At 41.7% G+C, this 27,643-nt stretch overlaps 1 protein-coding gene across 1 annotated transcript; it reads right to left on the bottom strand.

The window, feature by feature from the left end:
• Positions 1-44: 44 nt before the first annotated feature.
• On the bottom strand, positions 45-24,805 carry PPARA (peroxisome proliferator activated receptor alpha). The gene is made up of 7 exons (XM_081913342.1): positions 24,659-24,805; positions 15,600-15,848; positions 14,838-14,998; positions 9,254-9,392; positions 6,084-6,286; positions 1,335-1,782; positions 45-720 (listed from the first exon to the last, which is right to left on the bottom strand). The coding sequence occupies exons 2-7, from the start codon at positions 15,835-15,837 to the stop codon at positions 473-475; spliced, it is 1,437 nt and encodes a 478-aa protein (XP_081769468.1). The 5' UTR covers positions 15,838-15,848; positions 24,659-24,805; the 3' UTR covers positions 45-472.
• Positions 24,806-27,643: the final 2,838 nt, after the last annotated feature.

Here is a 27,643-nt window from a genome sequence, read left to right as displayed (position 1 = left end):
TGAGTTTCAAAATGCAACTCACCACAAAGCACGGAGGACTGCTGTTGGAGAAACACTGTTAAAGCTTTAATGGACATCACATAAAAGCTTTTGGATCCTGGCCAAAACTCCTAGCTTTCTTACAGTAATGAAGATGATGGGAGAAAGGCTTAAAAGTGCAGAAACTTCAGAAGAAGTGTATGTTGTTAGTAAGTTCAGATGTACTATAAATGATATTACCACTGTTGCCCAAATTTCAAGTCAATCACAGCTTATTGCCATTTTTTATACATACTATACAGTTTCTCTTAAGTACTTAAAAATAACTCCTGGCAAGAAAAATATGATATTACAGTTACCTACCTTTTAGCTCAATAATGCTTTGAAATAAAAGCACAACAGAGAGAACTGTGCACGGTAGTTTGCTCCCATCTATTGCTTTTGTATTTTCACGTCATACAAAACAAAAAACAAAACATGACAAAAAACAGCCTTAGTACATATCCTTGTAGATTTCTTGCAGTAAAGGGTGTAAGTGTGCGTCAGATTCAGTCTTTTTGATAATCTGAACAAGCTGAGCATGTTCCGTGACTAGCTGTCGGAGGTCAGCCATTTTCTGTAGCAGCTTTGGGAAAAGGAAGATGTCATCAGGATGGTTGTTCTGCAAGTGAAGTTTTAGTACATGCACAATGCTCTCCTGCATCTTTTCAATGTGTCTTATGTTTACAAGGCCAGGGCGATCTGTGCACCAAAACAAAAAAAAGCACATCAAGTTATTGTAGAAGAGTTAATCTGTGACCATAAATTATATTTGCTTAAGACCTTACTGAAAGACCCACTAAAAGACCCTCTCCTTAATGTTAACTGCAAGAATGAGAGTACAGTAGTAGGGTTTTTAAGACTGCTAGACTAGGGAAAACCCACTTCAAATCCTCATACAGCCACAAACCACGAGACCAATATAAACAGAAAGCAGCTTTTAAACAGACAAAAACATGTTTTTGATCTGTTAAACTGTTTTGCTATCCTTTTGTCCATTTCTGCTCTCAACCAACTCAAACAACTTATGAAAGGAAATTACTAGAAACAGGGAAAGGTAAAATTCATATGAGGTCCATGAGGAACAGCAGCTAATCATTCATTCTGCACAGTATAAAGCAATAAATATTCCAATCTTTCCATCTGTTTCTCAACCACCCAAAATCTACTGTTATATTCTTTATCTTACTTGCTTAAATAATTGCTTTATTGCTATTGTTAGCTGCCCTGAATACTATTGTAGAAAGGTGGGGAGGTAGTATAAATGGAGATAATCACTAATTAGAATACATAGGTATAGAAGCTTTAAGTCTTACCTCCGCAACAAATTATAGCAGCCACAAAAAGAGCTATATCACTGTCATCTAACTCCAATGCATTGAATTTCATTGCAAAATCAAACTTCGGTTCCATGATATCACAAAATGGCTTCCTTAAACTTTTGAGGAATTCTCGAGTTATAAAACCATTTCCGTAGGCTACCAGCATTCCATCTTTGTTCATTACAGAGGCTAATGTGGCAAAAATGGCTTCATAAACTCCGTATTTTAATAGTGTCACCTGGTCATTCAAGTCTAGGTTAGAGAAGCCAGGGATGGATTTGGCAAATTCTGTAAGTTCTGTTACAGCTTCGACGGAGGTACATTGGCAGCAGTGGAAAATTCGAACTTCTGCCTCCTTGTTTTGTATTCCATTGGCTACCAGTTTTGCCACCAGTGTCTTCTCTGCCATACACAACGTATCCATATCATGTATAACAAATGGCTACAAAGAGATAGTAAAAGTAAATATGTTAACTATTTACAAATATCCTAATAGCAATGGAATATACTAAGATATTAAGAGGAACAAGACAAATATAATCAAAGCCCCTACTGAAGGTGTGTCTTCAGAACCAGGCTTAATGGAAGATGGGATCCACCAATGTAATAAATTGTTCAAGAACATTCAGCATTTTGAAAGAGGTGATGAATACACTAAGATGACACCACCAGAAGCATTTGCCAGATGTGGATTTGCTTGTATAGTTAAGTCTCACAGCCTAAGGTAGTAAGCTTTAAGACAATGGTTTGGAACCCACAGCCTTGGGTACCACATCTCACAATGGCATCCCAACCCCACAGGGGCATATTCTCAGAAGGCAGAGAGCCGCAGATGGAAGGCACAAGCTAATGGCTTTGTAAGCAAAATGCCCACACCCACAAGCAAGAGGGAGACATCTGTGAGCATGGGTGAATCCGAAGATCAGGCGACTGCACACAAGGAGGGGTAGAGGAAGAGTTATCCATGCGTAGGAGAAGGCACTCAAAGCACCTTCAGTGAGGGGCTTGTCAGCCAAGCCACCTGTTCATTGCACAAGCAGCATTCAAAATAGTCAATGAAAAAAAATGATTGTATTGGGTCTTGAGGGAGGAGGAAACAAGACAACTAGTGTGGGGAAGGGAGCAGGAGCACATGGAGATATCACACAAGTTTGGTTGGGGGTCTCGCACATGCATTTATTTCCCTATGAAAACAATTTAAAATATTAGGGTGTTTTATATTTTTTTAAAATATATAAAAATCAAAAAGAAAAAGTCTATAAAGATCATGATAATGGTTGAGGTTGGAAAAAGTTCCCCTGCCTATCAGAAAAAATAGGGGGTTTGGGTGCACAGGCTGCTGGTGCTGGTATAAACACCTAAATGAGCATATTAATGTCAAAGGGTCAAATCCTTTTTGCTCAAAAAAGAAAAGGAAAGGGTGCTTGTTTGATCTGTGTTGACAACACTGCTATTGTCATTGGGATATTTAAAAAGTGATCACAGCCAATGTTCTTACAGTATATACCTTTTGCATTTAACCATTTAATACTGACTCTGACACCACCTCCATCTAATATATCACGCCTTATCTTGAAATGTATCCAGCCTTACATGACAGACCCACAGTAACAACCGTTATATAATGCACCTGAGATCTTTCTATAGTTTAGGACTGGCATGGTGAGAGAGCAGGGCTCTTGTGCCTTAAGCACCGACAACAGAAGAGGCACTATATTTGCGGCAAGCAAAAATACAAAAGTTTTTGCTAGCGTGGAAGTACAACTACGAAAAAGCTGTGCTTGCTGACATCCTGCCAATCAGATAGCTTTTTACTTCTGTGTGTGCCTCAATTTATCTTTTCTGTGGGTCAATGGTCCTTCATATAAAAAAGGTTTCCTACCAGTTTGATATTTACCAAAGGAAAAAGATGGGGACAATATGTCCCCTAACCTGGTAACATAGCTGTCAACATTTTCCTTTTTTGAGGGGAGGGTAGAGGATCTGATCTGCAGTGCACTTTGCCCAGAAAATTATGTTAGCACCTTTGCCTCTGTTTGGAGGAATGCCTTTGAACAGGCAGTACTAGAGTCACTGGCTGAGTTCACTCATGTGCTGCTTTTCCACAATGCCTAAAGTGGCTTAGAGCAAACTTTCAAAACAAATACAGAGTATTAGAAATATGAATATACAAAATACAGAACATGCCAGAAAATTCAAAAACGACAAAACAATTTGGCAAACACAGAATAAATTCAATATAAGTAACAGCAACCATCTAGGTTGTTGAATAGGTACATTGAATAGGTACAAAGCAAAACAAAGGTTAACTGCCAATAAAGATTCTGCACTCCCAGGAGCCTGCCTTAAATGCAGCTCAGAGGGAGGGGCAGATGGCATACAGCTGGCTCCCCCACCTCTCCTCCAGAGGAGGCTGACAGCAACACAAGGTAAGCGTTGGGGAGAGCAATGATGGCAAGTCTCTTCTCCAGCCTCCTGGAAGTACCATCTGGTAGTGCGGGTCTTAAAGCACTTGGCTATTGCACTGCTAACTGTGCCACTGAGGCCTGCTGGAGTGAGGGTGCTTTTCCACTACTGTGTGTGTTGCGATGCAGGGTGTGTCTTGCAGGGTGTACAGGTTCATTGGCTGCCTGTGTGTCATGTGGATGTTGTCACTGCCACAGTCCAGACTGTGGCAATATTTCTGCAGATGCTGTGGGCATTTGGTTTGATGTCCTTATTTCTCCTGATGTTGTACTTCCCTGCTCCTGACTACATGGACATAGGATTTGGAGGCTGCTTCAATAGAGGTGTATCAGCACACCTAGCATAAGGCAAGTACAGGATTGCAAAATGTAACTACAATCCGATGCCCATTTATCTGGAACCAAGTCCCATTGCCATTAATTGAATTTGTTGCTGAGTAATCCTGGATAGAATTGCACCCATCAACCAAATATTTCAATTCAGTGTGGTAAAGACTCCAATTCAGTTTATTCTGGAAAACCCACATTATTAGGACTATTCATGTGGATTAAAAAAACCCACAACACATTTTTCTTTCTTCGACACTCTAGCAACTCTGGCAAAATTACAACTTACTTTTGAAAATTGCCCATTCAAAATCAGGTTACTATGCACCACCAGGAATTGTAAGAAGAAGTCGTGGAATACTGAGCAATTTATTATACGCATACATTGCCTGAATACTTTCACAGTTACATGTGATCTTAAAATAATATAATCTTTACTGCAATGAGGGCGGAAGAGCTCCCTACTGATTCAAATAGACATACCACCTTTAAGTGGTGAAATAATCCCAATTTTCTTTTCAATCCTGTGTTCATTTTTTTGCGTTTGATGTAAATACAATTAGAGAAATTGGTAAGGCCATTTCAGACCATTTTAAACTAGATGTTGTAAAACTTTGCTGCTTTTGCTGGAGAACTAAGGTATTGAAAGCTTAGTCGTTTCTAAAACCCAGTTAATCATTTCCCAATGCAGTCAAAGAAGTTCATTCAGTAATCTCTCCCCGCTCTCTCATGCACCACCCCTGCCCCCACAAACACACCCCAGTGGATCTCCCCCCCCCCACAGCCAAATATGCTTTAGGAACTGTCCAGTGTAAATTTAGCACGCTTGACTTGAAATGAATGAGGTTGAAGGATGTTTAACTTTGGCTGGATTATGCCATTAGTATTTTTAGTGGATTCGTTTACGACTTACATCCTCTAAAAGAGGGGGAGCAGGAGAAACCACCTTCAGGGCAAGATCCAACCAAAAGATAAGCACTTCTAAATCCTGTTGGACTTGTGAGGAAAAAATCTGTGTTTCCTGGTGCCAAGCAGATAAAGTTTCACATATCTCCAATTTATCTCTTCCACCTCCCTTTCCTTCTGTCCCTCTCACCTTCAACACAAAACCATCTAGCCTAGTATGGCTACCACACAGAACAACAGGCTCAAAAGTAAAAGGGACCATTTCAGCATACAGGCTGCAACTTTTCATACTCATCTATGGGCAACACGACAAGGGGTGTGTGTGTTCCTATAATTAAAGCCCCATATCCTTTATTTCTTTTTCATTTGCTTAAAAGCAGTTGAAGAGGTTACGTGGTATGAGACTGCCCAGTTCAGCTATATACTTCTATGAAAATGGCTACATACGTGATAGTCAACTGCCTAGCAACACTACTTCAAAATGCCAGAAGTTACGAAGTTCTAGTCCTTAGGAAAGCTTTCGTCACAAGCTGCTCAGAACGATTGGTGTGGGTTTAACTCGCCATTTACAAAAGTATCCAGAGCACACCCTCTTTAAGTATTACTTTCATGCTGATCTTTTATATTGTGCAATTTTTATCTTTCTGCTTTTATTTGTTTTACTGTCTTTTTAACTTTATGTAAACTGTCCAGAAAACTTGTTAAAGGTGGGGTACATATCCTCAAAATAAACAAATGATAATAATAAGGCTGCCTCCAGATTAAAATAAATTTTGGTCATACAAACGTTTTAACAGATCAAGCAATTAGTCATTAAAATCTACATAAATTTGCACTGAAATAAACTAATATACTTTGAAGAAATTTCCATAATGCATGTCACCAAATAAGCACCTCCTCCTGAGAGAGAGAATGGAAGATGCTTCTTCTAATACAGCAGGTTCCATCCGCAGTTCTTAGAAGTGCTTTTACTTGTCTTACATACACATTAGCTCACCATTTGCTTAGTTTGCGATTTTTAAACTTTATGATGGCAAATACTTACTGGATTGTTGTTGGTTTTTCCTGCAAGTATGAGTCTGGCTTTGACCTTGTTCATATTAAAGTTTTTCAAATATGCTTCATAAATTCTCTTGGCGAGTGATTTAAGATCTGCGATTTCAGAATTTTCTATACAATGATCACCTGTTAGAATTTCAGCTTTCAACTTTGCCTTCTCTGACCTTGGCATCCGTCCAAATCGAATTGCTGAGGAGAAAACATGCATTTAAAGTGGAACAGCACAAACATTTGTTCTCCAGTTGTAAGCCTGATCTTAAGCTCAAATACTAGCTTACCACGATCCTAGCAACAGCAGCACAAGGAGTAAACTAGCCCCACAGGCTGAGACCCCATTCCTATCTATTTGTGACCCCATAAAGAATTCAAGATACCGGGTCTGCTCGTTCCCACATCTTTTTGGGGAAGGTCTACTCAAGTCCATCAGAAGTGGGAGAATGACTGCATCAACGCATCATCTCCTTTTACTAAGAAGCACATGGTAGCAGTGCCACAGTTTTTACAGCCTTTGTGGGTAGCTAACCCACAACTCCTTAATTATGTGAATTGCTGGAAAGCTGCAGCTAAACTGAGAAAGAAGGTTTAGAGAAGGTGTGTGAAGAGGAAAGAAACACTGCAAAAACAGAGACAGAATAAATGGATGGGAGAAAGATGAGGCTTTGGAGAAACCTGTAGAGAAGGGAAAGAAAAAGGGGCAACAATGAGGCGCAGAGTGATGTGTGGTATAGTGAGAAGAAGAGGGTGCAATTTGAAGTAGAGAAAGAAATAGAGTGTTAATGTAGTGAGTTCCCACACACTGCATTAAAACTGCAATACAAACACTTCCCACAGATAAATGCATCAAAAACATATTTCTTATATTAATAAAAACCAAGAAGTGGCTTATTTGAGTTGTGTATCACCAACCAGTGGAGGGACGTGGGTGGCACTGTGGGTAAAACCTCAGTGCCTAGGACTTGCCGATTGCATCGTCGGCGGTTCGAATCCCCGCGGCGGGGTGTGCTCCTGTCGTTCAGTCCCAGCGCCTGCCAACCTAGCAGTTCGAAAGCACCCCCAGGTGCAAGTAGATAAATAGGGACCGCTTACCAGCGGGAAGGTAAACGGCGTTCCGTGTGCTGCGCTGGCCACGTGACCCGGAAGTGTCTGTGGACAGCGCTGGCTCCCGGCCTATAGAGTGAGATGAGCGCACAACCCTAGAGTCTGGCAAGACTGGCCCGAACGGGCAGGGGTACCTTTACCTTTTACCTTATCACCAACCAGACCACAGTCCAATATAGCAGCCACCAGTAGTCCCTCCCTAAACTGAATTCCCATCTGCACCAACAGCACACAAAGAGTGCAACAACTGAAGCAGAACCTAACATTGATTCAGTCATTGGTGTTATCTCAGAATGGTGCACCTTCAGATTCAGACCTAGCAACGTTCTGTGTCCTATTGTAGCAATTTTACACTGAAATTTGTGAATGAATTTTAACTACAGTGTTCAATACATCAATAGTTTGAAACTGAGGCTTGTAGCCCAAGATAGGAAAAGAGGTGGTAAGGGAACACCAAGCTGCTTTAAATGAATTCCAATCTCCAGGGCCTGATAAGGTGCATCCAAGGGTACGAAGGGTACTTGAGGTGGGCAAATGGTGTCCCCATTTTCAAAAATGTGGGGGGAAAGGATGCAGGTAACTACCGACCAGTGGACTTCAATACCAGGAAAGGTCCTAGAATAGATAATCAAATGGTCGGCCTGTGAGCATTTAGAAAAGGATGATGTGATTACTAAGACCTAGCAAGGGTTTCTCAAAAACAAGTCATGTCAGACAAATCTCTCTTTTTTTAATGGAGTTACAAGCTTGGTGGATCAGAGGAATGGTGTGCACATAGTGTATCTTGATTTCAGGAAGGTTTTTGATGAAGCCCCCCATGGTATTCTTTGTGATGAAACTGGCAAAATGTGGGTTGGATGAGGTAACTGTTAAGTGGATTTGTAGCTGGTTGACTGACTGAACCCAAAGAATACTCATTAATGGTTCCTCATCATCCTGGAAAAAGGGCACCACAGTTTAAGTTGGAATGTGTGCAGAGGAAAGCAACCAAGACAATTAAGGGTCTGGAGACCATGCCTTAAGAGGAACGGTTGAAGGAGCTGAGTATGTTTAGCCTGGAAAAGAGGAGGCTTAGATGAGATATGATAGCCATCTTCAAATATCTAAAGGGCTGTCACATGGAAGATGGAGCTAGCTTGTTTTCTTCTGCTCTGGAGGGTAGGACTCGAACCAGTGGTTTTAAGTTACAAGAAATGATATTCTGACTAAACATCAGAAATAACTTTTTGAAAGTAAGAGCTGTTCAACCATGGAATGAACTCCAATGGGAGGTTGTGGACTCTCCTTCCTTGGAGGTTTTTAAGCACAGGTTAGATGGCCATCTGTCTTGGATGCTTTAGATGAGATTCCTGCATTGCAGGGGGTTCGGCTAGATGATCCTTGGGGTCCCTTCTAACTCTATGATGATTCCATTCTTTTCCCTTTGCTACCTCGCAATATCTGGAATTGCTCATAACAATTCTGTGTTTCTTCACCTTCTGACATCAAACTAGATCTGAAGACTGGAGAACAGAAGGGACTTAGCATTCAATAAATGCTTGTGCAAACATTCATGCAGTTACAGATAGGTAGCCGTGTTGGTCTGCCATAGTCAAAACAAAAAAAATTCCTTCCAGTAGCACCTTAAAGACCAACTAAGTTAGTTCTTGGTACGAGCTTTCGTGTGCATGCACACTGTGTATCTGAAGAAGTGTGCATGCACACGAAAGCTCATACCAAGAACTAACTTAGTTGGTCTTTAAGGTGCTACTGGAAGGAATTTTTTTTGTTTTCATTCATGCAGTGTTATACTTAGTTGGTTCCTATAGCAGTTCTCATGTTTCTGTTTGTGCAAGTAGACCATCAACTTTGGATTTGACTTTTCTAGGACAAGATACAGAACAATATTTGCATGAGCAGAAAATGTATTCCATATCTGGATGGGAACATATGAATCCAAACCATGTTTGCTTCAGTCCTGTATCTGCATAAGATGCCGTACCAGCTATCCATGTAGAATCATTGTCCAACTTATTTTTTTGTTGAAGTAAAACAAAAATTATGGTCACTCTTACCTACCATTATGAGACATTCCAACTGAAAGGCACTTTTGAAAACGGCAGTGCTGACATTTATTTCGATTCTTTTTCTGAATTTTGCAGTTGCGATCACACTTGTCGTATATAAGTTTTAGTCTGATTGTTCGCCTAAAAAAGCCCTGTGAAAAGTTTAAAGACCAGACATTAGCATATAATAAAAGCTTCTTATATTTGAAATGCATTACAATCCTAAACCTAAACCTGTTTTTTATGAGAAAACACTTCAAGACAGTAGGACTTACTTCCAAGTAAAAATGTCCAGGACCGTTCTATACACACACCCCCCATTCAGCTATACAGTATGTAGATGTTAAGAGTAATAGTAGCAAATTTTATGTAAAATATTAATTTACACATAATACACCATTGTGAAACTCCTCCTTGCTCTGATGAACCTATGGCTATCACGGACATAAGAGCCAGATTTTCAGGCTCTTAATTCCCCCCATCTCATATATACTCAGGGTGTGAATGTTTTCAGTGGATCTGTTCAATACCTTACCTAAAGGATAATTTACATGGTAACTGGTTTAGTAGTATAAGGATGTCTGTGCTATAAATTATGTTCCTTTGTGTATGATCCCTGTTTATAAGACCATTATTAGCATCCATACATTTTTGCATTTCATTTCCTTCCGACATATCTGCTACTCAGGATAATACTTTGTACATCTGATGAAGTAGACTGTACAGTAGTCTATAAAAACTTATGAACCAATGTAGGTATTAGTCTTTAAGGTGCCAAAGGACTCTTTGTTTTTATTATTCCTACCATCATTTCTGGTTTTGCCAGGGCTTTAAAAATTTTAGATAGATAGAGTCAATGGAAGCCTCAGCTGGACAAAAATGTGTGTACACATTTTGAGCAGGGATAACTCTCTCAAACCACATTCAGTTCTCTTAAACTACAGTGGTGCCCCGCAAGACGAACGCCTCGCAAGACGAAAAACCCGCTAGACGAAAGGGTTTTCCGTTTTGGAGGCGCTTCGTAAAACGAATTCCCCTATGGCGTTGCTTCGCAAGACGAAAAAAATCTTGCATCCCCCCGCGGTTTTTTTTCGCTTTTTTCGCCCTTTTCTTAAGCCGCTAAGCCGCTTATCAGCTGTTCCGCTGATAAGCCGCTTAACAGCTGATCGCTGGAAGCCGCTTGACAGCTGTAGCGCTAATCCGCTAAGCTGTCAATGGGCTTGCTTCGCTAGACGAAAAAACCGCTAGACGAAGAGAATCGCGGAACGGATTATTTTCGTCTTGCGAGGCACCACTGTATCTCTAGCCCTTATTAGAATAGGAATCTAGCAATTTCAATCCAATCTTAAATTCCAAACAAACTGTCCACTAAATTACACCACCAGTCAAATTATTTGCTTAGATTACATGAAATAATTGGGATATTTGAAGCTTTTACAGAATCAAGACATTCTGAATCAAGACAAAACCTAAATTATTGTGTCTTATCAGAAAACAGACTTCCAACTTTACACAGGTAAATTCCAACACAATTAATGCAAATCTTATTCAACAACCTTCTGCAGCTCTGCCAACTCCCCAAAGGCAAGTTGGATGAAGCGAAGGTGGTGAAACATCCCACACAGCTGTACCGAGTTTTAGAGATGCAATTATGAGAAATGATTCCCACCCACCTCTCCAGCTCAAAGCTAGAAAGGAGCTGCTGTTTGGCTGGTGGGAGACCCGTGCACTCCAAAAGCCTCTGTCACCCCTGCCAATATTAGCCAAAGCATTCCTTTTCTAAGGAGAAAGGTGGAGGCAGAAGTTTGAGCAAAGCTGTGGGCAGGAGTGCCTCTGCCATATGAATGGCAAGCAGCAGAGGCAGGCCAAGTGTTTCCACACCCAGCCAACCAGCAAAACAAGTCCCAGAGGGGAAAGCAGGAGTGGCTGTTTGGGCTGCATGGTGCCACTAGACAAGATCCTGCTCCCCTCCTCTAACACTATTCTCAGAGTTAAAAGCATGGCAGAAACTATTCCCACAGTTAACCTGGTTTTCCAAGCTCCTCCAATGCCTAGTGTAGGTTGTGGAAACCCTGCCAGCCTGTCTCCAGCTACAGACTTGGAAGGCAGAGGAGGGAAGCAGGCAATGGGCCCTAATATTGTATGGAAGATACAGCAAGAGGTCAGGGGCCAACAGCCCAAATTTATGCATACCTGCAGTCCAAAGCACACTTACTTATAAGTAAGCCCCACTGAACACAGTGAGACTTGTTTCTGAGTAGATATGCATAAATCTGTTCCAGCAGGATCTCAATTACAAGTTTTGCCTTGGTTACCAAGGTCTGCCCAAGTTTATGGAGCTCTGAACATAACAAGTCACATGAGATATTTTGAGTTAATAGCATAGTGTTAGAATAGATGGCATGAGGCATGTGTACCAATAATTCTTTATATGGCATTTTTCATAGCCACTTCCCATTTTTCTTAATTTCCAGTTCTTTAGCTCGCTTTGCTACTATATGAATCCTTATTTTGCCCCAGAACAAATCTCTCAATTATCTGTCAGTAAAAGCATTATGATACTCATTTCATAATGTATTGTATGCTAAAGCCAGCCTCCCCAAGAAGCCTTCCCCAACCTGGTGCCCTTCAGATTCTGGACTACATTTCCATGAGCCCCAGCCAGCCTAGCCAATGGTCAGGTATGATGGACATATGATGGAGGTATGATGACACCTCTTAGACCAGCCTTTCTCAACCTGTGGGTCCCCAGATGTTGTTGAACTACAACTCCCATCACCCCTAGCTAGCAAGGCCAGAGCTCAGGGATGATGGGAGTTGTAGTCCAACAACATCTGGGGACCCACAGGTTAAGAACCACTGTCTTAGACTATGTTATTGTCCGTGCTAAAGATCGCCATGATGTGCTCCTTACCAGGGCTATGATGAGCACCGACGACTGCTGGACAGATCACCAACTAATACGCTCCATGATGGTTATCAAAATTATACCTCAATGCAGGCTACACGGAAGAAATCCAAGGTGCAAAATGAACACTCAAGTGCTTCAAGATCCCATTAAGTGGGATTGCTTCAAAACAACTCTTAAGGGCCATCTGCATTCAGAATTCCCTGATAACATCGAGGAACACTGGACCAAGCTAAAAACATCAATTATTGCAGCCTGTGAACAAACTATTGGCTGAAATCTTCAAAGTGGGCAGAATTGAACTTACACAACAACTTCACAAGCTCATCAAAAAAATCTGGGAAAGAGAAGAAATCCCAGCAAACTTTTGGGATGCCAAAATTATCAATCTCTTTTTAAAAAGGTGACAGAACTGATTGTGGAAACTATCAAGGCATCTTTCTATTATCTGCAGCTGGCAAAATTCTTGCAAGGATCTTAGCAAACCATCTCTTAACAATATCCGAGGCAACCCTTCCTGAATCCCAAAATGGTTTTCAGCCTTCTAGGGGGACAGTGGACACGATTTACACTGCTCGACAGCTTCAAGAAAAATGCAGAGAGCAAAACCAACCCCTGTATATGCCGTTTATTGACCTGACTAAGGCTTTCAACACTGTAGATCGTAATGCCCTGTGGACTGTCCTTCTGAAAGTTGGGTGCCCAGATAAATTTGTAAACATCATTCGGCTCCTCCATGATAATATGACAGCAACAATCGCAGATAACAATGGCTCTCAAAGTGCACCATTCACAGTGGGATCAGGTGTTAAACAGGGTTGTGTTATTGCCCCAACTCCATTATTTTCATTGCCATGATCCTACACTTTGTCAAAGGGAAACTCCCCACCGAAGTAGAAATCATATATCGAACAGATGGAAAGCTCTTCAATCTGAGCAGGCTGAAAGCAAAGAGTATGGCTACCGTAACTTCCATCATAGAACTTCAGTATGCTGATGACAATGTAGTGTGTGCACGCTCAGAGGATGAACCTCCACACCATCCTAAATATCTTTGCAAAAGCTTACAAAAAGCTTGGCCTATCACTCAACATCCAAAAAAATCAAAGTGCTGCACCAGCAAGTACAAAATAACCCCTCTGCAGTGCCACAAATCCAACTCAATGGTGTAACATTGGAAAATGTTGATCACTTCTCCGACCTATCTTTCCACAAGGGTATCGCCTGAGCTCTGCGAGTGCGCCTTTCTCCCAATTGAAGGGCAGAGTGTTTGAGATTCACAAGGAAACCAAAATGCTTGTTTACAAAGCTATTGTGCTGCCAACCTTACTATATGCTTGTGAAACATGGACCACTTATAAATGCCATCTCCAACTCCTCGAAAGATTCCATCAGTGGTTTCTCAGAAAAATTTTACACATCACTTGGGAAGACAGGCGAACTTATATCAGCATACTGGAAGAAGCAAAGATCACCAGTGTTGAAGCAATGATTCTTCAACATCAACTTTGTTGAACGGATCATGTTGTGCAGATGCCTGATGATCGTCTTCCAAAGCAACTACTCTATTCTGAACTTCAAAATGGAAAGCGTAATGCTGGTGGTCAACAAAAGAGGTGTAAAGACTCTCTCAAGGCAAATCTAAAATAATGTAGTATAAACACTGACAACTGGGAAACACTGGCCTGCGAGTGCTCCAGTTGGAGAACAGCCTTTACCAAAGGTGTCATGGGCTTTGAAGACACTCAAACTCAGTATGTAAGGGAGAAACACGCTAAGAGGGAGGCACGCCTTGCAAATCCACACCATGATCAACTCCCGCCTGGAAACCAATGTCCCCACTGTGGAAGGATGTGTGGATCTAGAATTGGCCTCCACAGTCACTTACGGACTCACTGTTAAAACCGTGTTTATGGAAGACAATCTTACTCGGCTACGAGTGATTGCCAAAGAAGAAGAGGAGGAGGAGGAGGACATTGTAGTCCACAACCTCTAGGGTGCACCAGGTTGGAGAAGGATAACCCAGAGCATCAGAGGCTATCCCTCAATCCACACTTAAGCACATTCCTGCCCAAACCCATTACAGTTGTGCTCAGGTATGAACAAACTGAGGAATGCAGAGTCTTACTAAAGCTGAAGCTATTGTCCAATTTACAAAATGGTCAAATAAAACCATTCTCAAAACATCAAACAAAAGCCTGGTTTATGAGCAAAGTAGTTATAAACTTATTCCAGACTATTTTCAGTAATGTAATTTTCTGACTGAATTGTATATAGTAAAACAACATAGTTATGTGCCCTGCTGCACAGGAAAAGGTAGTTTCCATCTTAAATCATATTTTACATTTAAGTTGTAATACCAAAAAACTTCATGTAAAAAAATGACACACTATACTTTGAAGCAAAATTAATTAGAAGTAAGGCACCTGGGTGTCAATAGAGTTTGTTTTCAAGTAATCATGCTTGGAAACTTACAGCACATTCTCCCCATATCTCAGAAGCTAGCTTTACTGAATTCAAAGGGGCTTACTCCCAGGTAAATGGAGCTAGGACTGCTAACTTCACAAAGGACTTCTCAATAAGATCCAACTACTAATTTCTAAATTAAAAAAACTTTTATTCAACAGCTCTAAAGTAACTGATTTGCTATTCTGGAATATCGTTATGCAGAGAATATTGTGGACAGTACCTTACAACCTTCACAAGCATGGACTCCATAATGGTAGCCTGAAGCTTTATCTCCACATATTCTACATTCAATATTTAACGATGCACTTGGCAGTTCATCTTTGCTGCCCGAAACTGTGGAAAAATTCACAGACAAGGGACTGGATGCTGGCGAGAGAGAGTCTGAAAGTTAAAAAAAAAAGTTAGCAAATACTAACAGCAAACTCAGGTGACTGAAAGCCTATAGGTTTGGAAGCTAAACAAGACAACTCAAAATATTTGAGAGGCACCTATTTAAGCAAAAGAATATATATCTGTGAATTAAAAGAAATTACTATTTTCCAACTGCATGACAGGAACCTGTGAGAAAATATGGAATTCTGATGGCAGCTGAACTTATAGAGGATGGGTGGGTGGAGTATGGAAGAAAAGGGTTCTAATAAATAATAGACAAGCACACTGCATTGTGTCTACCAATCAAGTTTATGGCTGAGCGTGCCTGTCCCATCTTGGCAACCCCTGTTTACGCCGGGGAGTTCTAAACAGAAGAGGCAAGAGCTGAGCAACGAGAGCAAACAGTCTCTTGGGCATGGTGGGTTTCTTTTGCAGGTCCCTTGGGGGCACTGGTGGACACACTGATGACACAAATCCCAAATCATGTTTCAGCAATATAGCAAACCAAGTATTTCAAATTGTATTAGGTGTGATAAGGGTACATAAAAGGTTGCTGCCATACATTAAAACAAAATCTGATCAAATCCATTCTAGGTAATAACATTCGTACCTGTGATTATTGATCCATCAGACCCAGCTCCATTTCCCAGTGACTGGAAGTCTGTTACACTTAATGCTCCTGAACTATCCCCACTTATAGATTGTGAGAGCTCTTGTATGGAATCCATATCTTGTAAGAATTCTTCAGATAAAGGACTACCAAGATCCTCATCCTTTAAGGGAAGGAGGGGGCAAAGCTGGCTTTCTGTGTCCACCATTTCGGTGAAGCAAAGTATGTCGCTCAGCATTTATTAGGCGTCTGAAAGCAAAACAAATATCTTAGCAAGGTAAGATGAGCCACTTATTTGCCATATTTGTATGATTCCCTCTCAAAATACCCAGGGATGTAGCTTATAGCATCAATGGTGCAAACCGTGTTCATATTTTCCGTATTTCCGTATTTCCCAGTGTATAAGACGACCCCCAACTTTTCCAGTTAAAATATAGTTTGGGATATACTCGCCGTATAAGACTACCCCTCTTCCAATGCATAACAGGTTAAGAATGTGCATCAGGTTACGAACGGACCTCTTAACCCGAGGTACCACTGTATTCACATGTTGCTTTTTCATAAAAGTGAAAAGCAGGACAGCAAGTCATGGACTCAACATTCCTATGGAATGCTTACCAAAGCCCCTGACCATTAGGTCCAGTCGTGACCGACTCTGGGGTTGCGGTGCTCATCTCGCTTAACTGGCCAAGGGAACCTGCGTACAGCTTCCGGGTCATGTGGCCAGCATGACTAAGCCGCTTCTGGCGAACCAGAGCAGCGCACAGAAATGACGTTTACCTTCCCGCTGAAACGGTACCTATTTATCCACTTGCACTTTGAGGTGCTTTCGAACTGCTAGGTTGGCAGGAGCAGGGACCGAGCAACAGGAGCTTACCCCGTCGCGGGGATTCGAACCGCCGAACTTCTGATCAGCAAGTCCTAGGCTCTGTGGTTTAACCCACAGTGCCACCTGTGTCCCATTGAATACAATACAATACAATACAATACAATACAATAGCAATGCAGCAGAAAAATGGCAGGCAGCAGAACATACATGTGAAAAATGCAAACTAAAGCTCATTTTAATTTTTTTTGAATATTTTAAATGGCTGTTTTAAACTGATTTTACAATTAAGTTTATTGTTTTATCTCTCTGTAAACCACTTTGAGGGTTTTAAAATATATAATCAAGTGGTGTATAATTCTTAGAAATGGAAATAAATAAAAAGATAAAAAATGCCTGGGGGAAAGGAAAAAAATAGTCTAGTCAAGTCATGGGTTCATGTTTGCAAGTTCAATCACAGTCGTAAACTAGCATTATTTATTTTTCATTTATTTACACCACTCTTCATTTGTAATATCAAGGCAGTTCGCAACATAAAAATACAATATAAAAAACACAAAATACATAGTAAAATTTAAACATGTCACGGGGGATGTTTCCCCACCCACACAGGGCTCTAAATTGCATATAAATATGTAACTAACATTTTGGAGGTGATATCAGAATTCTCAACACTGCTACCATAACTTGGGATCTGAGATAACCGATCTCCCTTAAAACATCTCCCCTCCCCAAGAATTGCTGCACTGCCTGGCATTCTCACAAGTGCTGGTAGGTGTGCGCTTACATTTCTTGGTAAAGGATTGACAGTTCAAGAGTTCCAGCATCTTGTTCTTGCAGTGGCCAACCAGATGCCTGGGGAAAACCCACCTTCCGTTTCTCACAACTGATATTCAGAAGCATGCTGCCTTCAAGAATAGCCATGATGACTAGGCTCCATGCCCAACAGCCACTGGTAGCCTTATCCCCCATAACTTTGTCTGATAATCTTTTAAAGCTATCCAGATTGGTATTCCAGATCATCTTTCCTCACTGCACTGCTAGCTACTCTGCCAGCTACTCTGTTAGGGAGTTGGACATGTTAAATCTCTTTCATTCTGTCAGATAAGAAAAATATTGGTTTTTCCCATCGAAATAGTTTAGTTCTCATTAATTATTATGAAATGTCCAAGCAAATAATTTTACATAGAGAAAATGGAATGCACATGCCGCAGTAAGGAAGTGTGAATGTTGCACATATAAACAAACAGGCAAGGAGGGACAAAATAAATAGCAAATAAATAGATCCATTCATAGTTTTTTCGTGCTAGGAGTCTTTTGTTAGTGGGGAAAGGTAGTACAGGATTAGGAAAAAAATGTAAAGGAACTCACCACCATAAGGTGGGGGCAGACAGAGAGAAGGAAGAAAATGCTTAAATCCAAGATCCGCCCCCCCAAAAAAAACATTCTCTGGTGATTCACGGTGTGTCTCATTTTTATTATGGAATGGTCTTTTAAATCCACAGGCTGCACTGCTCTGGCAGCCAAAACCATCCAGAGCCATATCTCTTTGGAGTTGTTTTCAACCCTCTAATCTCATGTTCCAATAAAGAAAGATTACCAACTGTCCTTGAAAGAGTAGTTAAATATTCACTTCTCATTTAGGACTTTTGACCTCAAGACAACAACACCAGCTTCAACAATAATTCAAGTGCAGAATACTGTGTGATCACGCCACGTGTCCAGGCCCCCTCTCTCTCCTGTATCTGTTATGTTATAACTGCATTGGTTTGTGGTCTTTACAAACCATGATTTAGCTTTCAAACTATGCTGAATCTCAGGTTTATGCAGATTCTCTATTTAGAGATAATCTTTTAGAACTCTGCCCTGCTCTCGGTTTTATTTCATTTTTCTTACTTGACTACTTTGCAAAACAGTTATTGAACTCTTGCCAGTTTTGTACAATTCTACCTCTTATGTATTCTCAAAGATACTCAACAGCACAGTGCTACTTGGTCTCCAATTAATACTTTGGCCTTGTTTTTACTAGTAGTATGGCACAATGAGGGCACCATTTGGGAAAACTTGAATGCAAAATTGAGATATGAAATACAGTATAGACACATTGCTCCCCAGCAAACTATGCTAAAGTTTCTTAAATAATGATTCTATAGAAAACTTAAAATTAATTGGAGAGCTATAATCATATGCAAGGAGAATTTAAGGGGGGAAAGGGAAACCAGAGGGGGGTGGAGGGAGTCATTAAATGCAAATTTGGATTGGATATGTATAAACAAAAGAAAAATGCTGTTATTTTGAAACTTGAAAAAGAAAATATTAAAAAGGGAAAAAAACCTTGTAATCCATACAGAAGTATAGTAAGCAATTCCACCCACAGTCACAGTTTTCTATGCTGCCTCTGCTGAATCCACAGTGCTAGAGGCAAGTCATTGTTTTCATTGCCTCTTCAGCAGTAGGAAGCACAGTAACAGAAATTCCATGCAAGATTCTCTCCAGACGTGCATTTTGTTTATTTGGACTGTACCATAGTTTCTAGCTACACAAGAATAATGTGTCACATGCTACATTTTCTTGTGAACTCAAACCCAGAAGAAGATCATTTAGGAAACTAGTATCATGACTTCACAGCATAACATCTGAACGAAATGTTAGTACACTCTGACTTTTTTTATTTAGCAATTAAATAGCAATTTTTCCAGTCCTAGATAAGTGTCTTACCTCATCAATATCCAGCACAACCAATGCTTATTATTCCTATTCACAGCAAAACTTAAATTTCCGTTCAGTTCAATTTATTTCTCCCACTCCCGCTAATTTTCTCTCTCAGCTGTTTTCCTCCTCTCCTGCCTAAGGAGGCCAGTGCACTCCTCCAGCTCCCCCCCCCCCCGCCATCCCAGCTCTTCCTACATCTGCACAGCTGCAGCCTCCACACCATCTGTAGCCCCTGCACTATTCATTACAAAATACAAACAGACCACAATTATTTACAAGTTGAAAAGCTACAGTGAAACTAACATCTGTTTGCGGAAGAAACTGCACAAGAATGAATTCTTCCTCTGGGCTGAAGAGAAAAACGATACTATGTCCTTTCACTGGTATTCTTTCTTGCTTTTACTGCCAATGCATTGCATCACTCAGTGTTACAAGACAATATTGGGAAAGCGTACACATACTTAACACAACAACTCATATCAGCGTCTTCTTCCTTGTTTGGTTATACACTTTATACACTTTATACATGAACACGTTTTCTGCTGCATTTTCTCAGCAGTAGATACAGAAGCATGCATGCCCTCTCATTCTCTCTCTCTGGTCAACACTTGCATGTTCTGGCAACACAGAGGGAGGGAGGGCAAGGAGTCTTACTAGCACCTGCTCTCCTCTTCATCCCCTCACCTGTATTTATGTACAGTGGTACCTCGGGTTACATACGCTTCAGGTTACAGACTCCACTAACCCAGAAATAATACCTCGGGTTAAGAACTTTGCTTCAGGATGAGAACAGAAATCGTGCTCTGGTGGTACGGCGGCAGCGGGAGGCCCCATTAGCTAAAATGGTGCTTCAGGTTAAGAACTGTTTCAGGTTAAGAACGGACCTCTGGAACGAATTAAGTACGTAACCAGAGGTACCACTGTATACAGAACAGTGGAAGTTAAGTTAAAATAGCTCACAAAGGTTTTCAAGAATATAACCTATTCAGCATATATCTACTTCAATAAATAGCTTTATTTCTTTTTTATTTAAGTATTTATAAACCACACATTCATAGGAAACATAACAAGGACAGGGCCGTCTTACCCATAGGCACTAGCGGTGTGGGGCACCCGGGCGCGGGCTCTCAGTTGCTCCAGGCTGAGAGTCTGGGGATTGGGAAGTGGAGCAGAGCCTGTCAGAGAACCACAGCTTTTCTGCTGCAGGCAAGTGAGGTGCTGTGGCAGCCAGCCGGCCAGATCCACCCTCCTGCGCGCCTGGGATAGGTGGGCTGTTGAGAGGCCTGCCCAGCGCACGCTGGTCACACGAGGCACCTGGCTTCGCTCAGTCGCTGCCACCGCTGCTACCCCGGGTTTGACTGTTGTTGCACTGGGCTCTGCTTGCACCCCCCCCCCAGGTGCCCGCCCCCGCTCTGCTGCTGCCTTGGGCTTCTCTGTTGCTGCTAAGGCAGCTGGCCAGGCCAGCTCTGCGTGCCTCACCAGCCCACCCTAAAAAAGGTCAACAACTCTGGGCAACCTGGGGGGGGGGGCGCCAGGCGGATCTTTGCACCCCGGCACGCCATATGCTTAAGATGGCCCTGAACAAGGCAGTATATAACATAAACCTTAATATAACAGCATCTGCAAAAATATAAGTACCATGTCAATATAACTTGGTTGGGGGGAGGGAATCAAATTCCAAATGCTGGTTTGAGAAATAGTTTTTAGGACCCTAAAGGAAAGCAGGTAAGGAGTTCCACAGGACAGGGTCTGCCACACTAAAGGATCACTCTTGCTAAAAGCTGGCTGAACTTCAGGGGCATGGAGGACCACCAAAAGTGGCCCATCAGAAGATTTCTGTGATCCCAAGGAACCAGGCAGCTCTTAAGGTACTTTGGAGGCAAACTGTTTAGGGCAGGCATAAACAAAATCGGTCCTTCAAATGTTTTAGGACTAGAACTCCCACCATCCCTGACCACTGGTCTTGTTACCTAGGGCTGATGGGACTTGTAGTCCCAAAACATCTGGAGGGCCGAGTTTGCTTATGCCTGGTTTAGGGCTTTGGGACTTAACACAAGAACCTTGACCCTGGGCAAATCAGCAACCAGTGGAGTTTTCTCAGCAAAAGAGTTAACATTTTACCAGTAACCTGTTCCAGTGAGCAGTCTGGCCACCACATTGCGCACTAGCTACAGCTTCTAGACCCCATACAAAGGCACACATGAAGCACATTCCACTAATCAAGTACTGATATCATCTGAAGTAGTTACATTCCGTAATTAGTAGCTCCTGCACTAATTATTTCCTTTTTTGTTTTAATAAAATTATTCATATTTACAAACATATTAAATACTCCTGAAAACAAAGTTGTAGGATACCCTACATACTAACCTCTCTCTCCTTAATTCCCTGCATTTCCCATCATCCCAGGAAAGCCTATTATACACCCTGACATCCTCAGTCAGCTCCAGAGTAGTGGCTATAGCCCCAAGCAGCTGTCCACCCCTGGCCATTTCTGCATCCCCAAATGCCACTCTCTCAGATTTAAGGATATCCTTAGACAATTCACAAGCCCAGTTGCCAGTTCTTAAAATGCAAACATACAGGCTCCTTCATCTTCTACAAGGATAAAAGAGAGATGTAGTAGCACTTTACTCATCAAAAATATAAAATGCATTAAGCTTAGATCTTCTAAACTAGTAAAATAAATACAACAGAATTCTATAATGCATTATTAATTTAATATTATGCTGCTGTAATGCTATTTATAGGCACAGGACAGATAAGAAAATGTAGAAGTCTACATTTTTTCATTAAGAAGGAACACACAGTAACATCATTCTCCAACACCCAGGGGAAAAAAATCCCCCAGAAGGTGAGGAGTAGAAACCCGTGAGAGGGAATTTCTTTGAGCATCCAGTCTCTCATTCTAAGCTGAAATGACTAGATAGCTACATTAGTCTCTGGCTCTAAGACTTGTGAAATACCACCGCTATCCTAAATAATGTCATTTCCGCAGCTAGACATTGCTATTTATCGAGACTTGCAACGTGCCATTCTTTCCCATAGACCTGGGTGGTGTACCCTCTCAGACCAAGTGGGCTGCAAGAGTACATTGACATAGAATTTGTGTGCCAGCACCGAATTAAATTTCCATATCGTTAATTAAAGTATTGACAATATAATATTAGTTAATATACACGACTAATATATTTTATTAAAGAGATAATTAAATACACCTTTAATGAATGTAATATAGTTAATTATTAAACAAATTTAATATACACAATTGGGATGAGTACCTGACAGATTGAAGCACAAGACAGAAATGCAGGAGAACTCAGGATCGGAATGTGTGTGAGAATCTGACTGCTGAAATCCCACCCAGAGAAGATACAAGTGCAGGGAAAGGGAATCAAAGCATCCTCCAAACAACTGACTTCCCAGTCTAGGAGGAGTTGGTACATTTTGGAAAGAGTTTTCATTTAGGAGTTGACCAAATCTGTTTCCAATCTAGATGTTTCTGTCGCAAACCCCTTTTTTAATCTATTTTGAATGTTTCAAATAGTTGATAATATTGGAACCAATCCACTATCCGTTCTCTTATCTCTTCAAAGCTTTTCAGCTTTAGTTCATATTATATTCCGGTAGTAGTTTTGGATCCAAATAAGGCTTTGCATGTATTACTACACCACTTTTTATCAAATTATTAGAAGAGATAAAGTCTAGTCCCAGTCTCTTATTTGATAAAACGCTTTTATGGTTTTTTTGCAACGTGGGCCTCTCGCAGGCATATTATGTCATGTTTCCCCCCCCTAAAACATGTGCCACCCTGTTTCTCTTTGCTTTTTCGTTAAGTCCATTCACATTCCATGTGATAATTTTGAGATCCATGTTGTTGTTTAGTCGTTTAGTCATGTCCGACTCTTCATGACCCCATGGACCAGAGAACACCAGGCACCTCTGTCTTCCACTGCCTCCCGCAGTTTGGTCAAACTCATGCTGGTAACCTCGAAAACACTATCCAACCATCTCGTCCTCTGTTGCCCCCTTCTCCTTGTGCCCTCCATCTTTCCCAACATCAGGGTCTTTTCCAGGGAGTCTTCTCTGCTCATGAGGTGGCCAAAGTACTGGAGCCTCAGCTTCATGATCTGTCCTTCCAGTGAGCACTCAGGGCTGATTTCCTTCAGAATGGAGAGGTTTGATCTTCTTTCAGTCCATGGGACTCTCAAGAGTCTCCTCCAGCACCATAATTCAAAAGCATCAATTCTTCAGCGATCCATACTTTATTATAAATTATGACCCCTGAGTGAGCAGTGCTCAAAATTGGGATAGGAAAGCTAGGCGCCACATGGCACCTGGAACCTGGGTTGTGGGTGCCAAAACACAATGTGTAAATACATTTCTTCCCTGCAGATCTCCCCGCTCGCTTCGTCCTTTTTCCTTACTTGGTGGAAGCTGCCTGGGTCTGGTTTTGTCTGACCTCAGGCAGCGATTCTCGAGCCTCAGCAGCAGAGGGCTGCTCCTGGTGGCCGTGGGGGACAGCAGCAAAGGTGGCAGCAGGATGCTGATGGCCTCGGCAAGAGGTGCTGGGGGTGCTGCCAAGGAAAGGAGCCGTTTGGGTTCAGAGCATCATCAGCGCTACAAATGTGGAGCTGCTTGTTTGGCTGCTCCAACTTCATAAGCAGCTCTGGCAGCTTCTGCACTTCAGCATCAGCACCACCATGGCTCCAAAGAACCCCGTCACTCTTTCACCCCACAAGGCAGCAGCAGGAGAGCTCCTGCTGCCGGCTCCTCTCCCCTTCCTCCTATTCTCTCTCTATCTGGTGAAGCTCCCCCCTCCCTCCCCTTCTTCCGCATCTCCAACGTGGGGAGAAGACTCTAAGGCCAGGGGGAATCAGCTGGCTTCCACAGTATTGGAGAATAGAAAGAAGGGAACAGAATGAGGAAGCTTCACGCTGAAGTGCAGAAGCTTCTAGAGCTGCTTAAGAAGTTGGAGCAGCCAAATGAACAGCTCCACATTTGCAGCACTGATGAAGCTCTGAGTGGCTGCCCCAAACAGCTCCTCTCCTCGGCAGCAAAGGAGACCCTTCAAGAGTTGCTGCCTAGGATGTTTCGGCACATGCGTCTTCTGGTACCGTGCTACCCTGTCAATCAGGCAGGGCAGTACAGCAGCAAAAGAGGCATGTATTTTGGTGCCCTGATGCCCCACAGACCAACTGACTGGCGTGGTATTGCCAGGGGGAGATGTTAGGCACCAAACAATGGCGCCTGGACATCTGCACTGCCTCACAAAAGGTCGGCTGCCAGTCAAAATTAGATGGGTTAATTTTGAACACTGTGAGTGAGCCAACAACAAAATAAGAATTGAACTCTTGAGCTGATGTGAAACAAGACAGACCAGGAGTTATGATATTATAAAAAATACTATTTTGTCAACTTACACCTATTCAAGCAAGAATATCTGTAATAGTTTCTTTCCACAGTGCCTTAAAGAAATCAGAGTGGTTTGCATAATATACAAAATGCAAATTTTACTTACCATTTACAACAGATTCTTGGAAAACTAGAAACAAAAACTGTATCCATAATATGTTTCCCTTCCATTTTCTTGGCAGACTTGCTTGTTGTTAGATTCACCATGAATTCTGGATTTCTACTGTTTTCACTTAAAAAGAAAAAGAGTATTACATAAGATAAACAGAACATGGAAAGGGGGCTCTTAAATGCAGCTAAGGCACATGCAAACTTCCACAAGTCTGTTGCCCCCTCCCCCAAACTTTAATAAGGTATGTCTATTACTATCCAATCTAGCAACTGCACTTTCAAAAAATCTAATCAGCAGGTAAATTATTAGTCCCATATATTAAGATCTATACAAGCAGATACTAGATATCAAGAACAAGCCTGGTTTTATCAATTTGCCCAAGGCTTCTGTCTAGGTATCTTTAATGTTAGCTCTCTGAGCAAAGTGCAGACTTCAAAGCTCTTTGGGACTACAGCGCAAGACACATAACTATTTTACCAATATTTCAACTATATCTTGAATATTGCATAATTCATGCTTAAGCAGTGCATTAAAAGTTGTGCTCTAAGCTGCTGTTTTCTTCCCATTTTTAACTTTTGCTAAATATCTTCAAGATTTATGTGCATGAGATCACTATTATTTTCTCCTATCAGCTCTCCTGCAAGGGAGCCTAGAAAAGCTTTTCTATTTCAGAGGACCTGCCCCTTCCAGGTAGATCTTCTCTCAACCTTTTATGTCCATACCAAAAAGTTTTATTTGTTTAATTTATGTGACTCATATTGCTGCAACTGAATAAATATTCCAGCCTTTTCTTACATTTTCTCCTATGTATACTATTTCTAAGGTTGCCATTTCCACCCTTAGACTTTGTCCTGTGAATTTAACAGTCCGGCTCACACAAAAAACTAAGAAAATGAAATATTTCGTGGCATGGAGAAAAAGTTATGAGGAAAAAACCATCAGCTTAATTTCTATATGCCAGGCTGCTGCTAAATGCATAGGACTAGGGCCAAGAAAAGAGGTGGCAGCCAAAGCAAAAGTCCACATTCAGAATCAAATTTGGGAAAAGATTAGATTAACGATCTTGGTGAATGGAAATGACACAGTGGCCAAGAATGAAAATTAACAATGAAAATTAACAAAAATGACTGATTATAGACTTTAAAGTATTATTATGCTTAGGTGCAACCACCCAAATATCCAATGCAGTATAATTTTGTTGTGTTTTAACTACACAGTTACTTGCCCAAGGCTTAGAGATAGCAGTATGTGATACAAACTAAAATAATTCTATTTCTAAAAAGAGTGCGTTTTCTGACACCTTAAAGATTAATATCCTAGATGATCTAAATTAGCATATTTAGTTTACCTGTAATTAGTTTATTTTACCTTCATTTAGTTTTTAAAAAGCTAAAAACTTTTGAAATATCAGACCAAGCTTGCCTAATACTGTATTTGGAATTGGCAGCCATGGTGAGAACAATATGAAATGAAGAAAAGTAAAGCTGGTTATAACTATGCTATTAACTACGCCAGTGGTTTTCAACCAGTGTGCCTTGGCACCCTGGGGTGCTTTGAATGATGGTTAATAATAATAATAAATTATTTATTATTTATACCCCGCCCATCTGGCTGGGTTTCCCCAAACACTCTGGGCAGCTTCCAACCGACTATTAAAAACACAATACCGCATTAAACATTACAAACTTCCCTAAACAGGGCTGCCTTCGGATGTCTTTGAAAAGTAAGATAGTTGCTTATTTCCTCCTCTAATGTTCTCTTGCATCTCTGCCTCCCAAAGGCTTGCACAGCTGTTTGTTGCAGCAGCCCTGGCTACAAGCTCCCCAGGCGAATGGTGCTTCTGGGGCTGGCCAGGGGGTGCTTGCCAGGCCCCTGTGGGACAATGTGAGGAGGCCCCTCTCTTTGGGGCAGGTGCGAGGGCAGCAGCAGCAGCTGTTCAGAGGACTCCCCAGGAGAGGGAAGAGGAGAACACTCCAAAAGGGAAGGTGTTTGAAAAAGGGTGAGAGGCTGTCAGCTCTGCAGGCAAGGGGTCAAATAGCGGGGCTCCTGAGCCCCACTGGGGTGCCACAGAAAGAATGTAAGTTGGTCAAGGGAGCAGTGGACTCAAATAGGTTGAAAACGACTGAACTTGTGGCCACACCCTGGGAACGGCTTCAACAGGCTGGTTAAAGCAGGTGAGGGTAGCCAATGGGTCTCAAACCCTCAGTGAGTTACAGACTTCCCCCGCATGTGAAGACAGGCTCCAGCAGATTGAGTGGACAAGACCAAGAGTGGGTCCAACGGTCAAGAAAGCGGATTCTGCACACACTGTAGAGGGAAGTGAGGGGCAAATGGGGCTCATCAACCTGGGAAGGGAGCCCAACTAGGAGAAGGAAAATTCTGGTCCTAAGCCTCTGCCACCTTGTGCCTATACTCACGGTAAACCATGAGGAAGAATCCATCATACCTGCTGCCTCGTTGGGAGAATAAAAGGAGTAAACCCTACATAAACCCGGCAAGACAATCGGATGGCGTCTTGTGCACCTCCTTCTGGCAACTGCTGCAGCCAAGCTGATGCCAAACATCTTGCTCTGCTTTCCTTTGGGCTGAGAGGGTCTTGCTCCCTGGCACTCAACTGTGTAACTGACCTTAAGGTGGTCATTCTTAAACAAAGCAATTTGAAAGAGTAACACTTTGCATTGACCAGAATAATACTTTGCATTGAAGTGGACTGTAGACAACAAAAGCTTATGCCATGAGCAAGAATAAATTTGTTTAAGATGATATCCTACAACTTAATAAAAAGATTCCTTCCAGCAGCACCTTAGAGACCAACTAAGTTTGTTATTGGTATGAGCTTTTGTGCGCATGCACACTTCTTCAGATGCACACGAAAGCTCATACCGATAACAAACTTAGTTGATCTCCAAGGTGCTACTGGAAGGAATTTTTTTATTTTGTTTCGACTACGGCAGACCAACACGGCTACCTATCTGTTAT

This window comes from Podarcis melisellensis (assembly GCF_964234715.1).
Source record: "Podarcis melisellensis genome assembly, chromosome: 5".
Classification (NCBI taxonomy): domain Eukaryota; kingdom Metazoa; phylum Chordata; class Lepidosauria; order Squamata; family Lacertidae; genus Podarcis; species Podarcis melisellensis.
The sequence above is the reverse complement of the archived record's forward strand: the minus strand, read 5'-3'. Positions and strand labels throughout refer to the sequence as shown.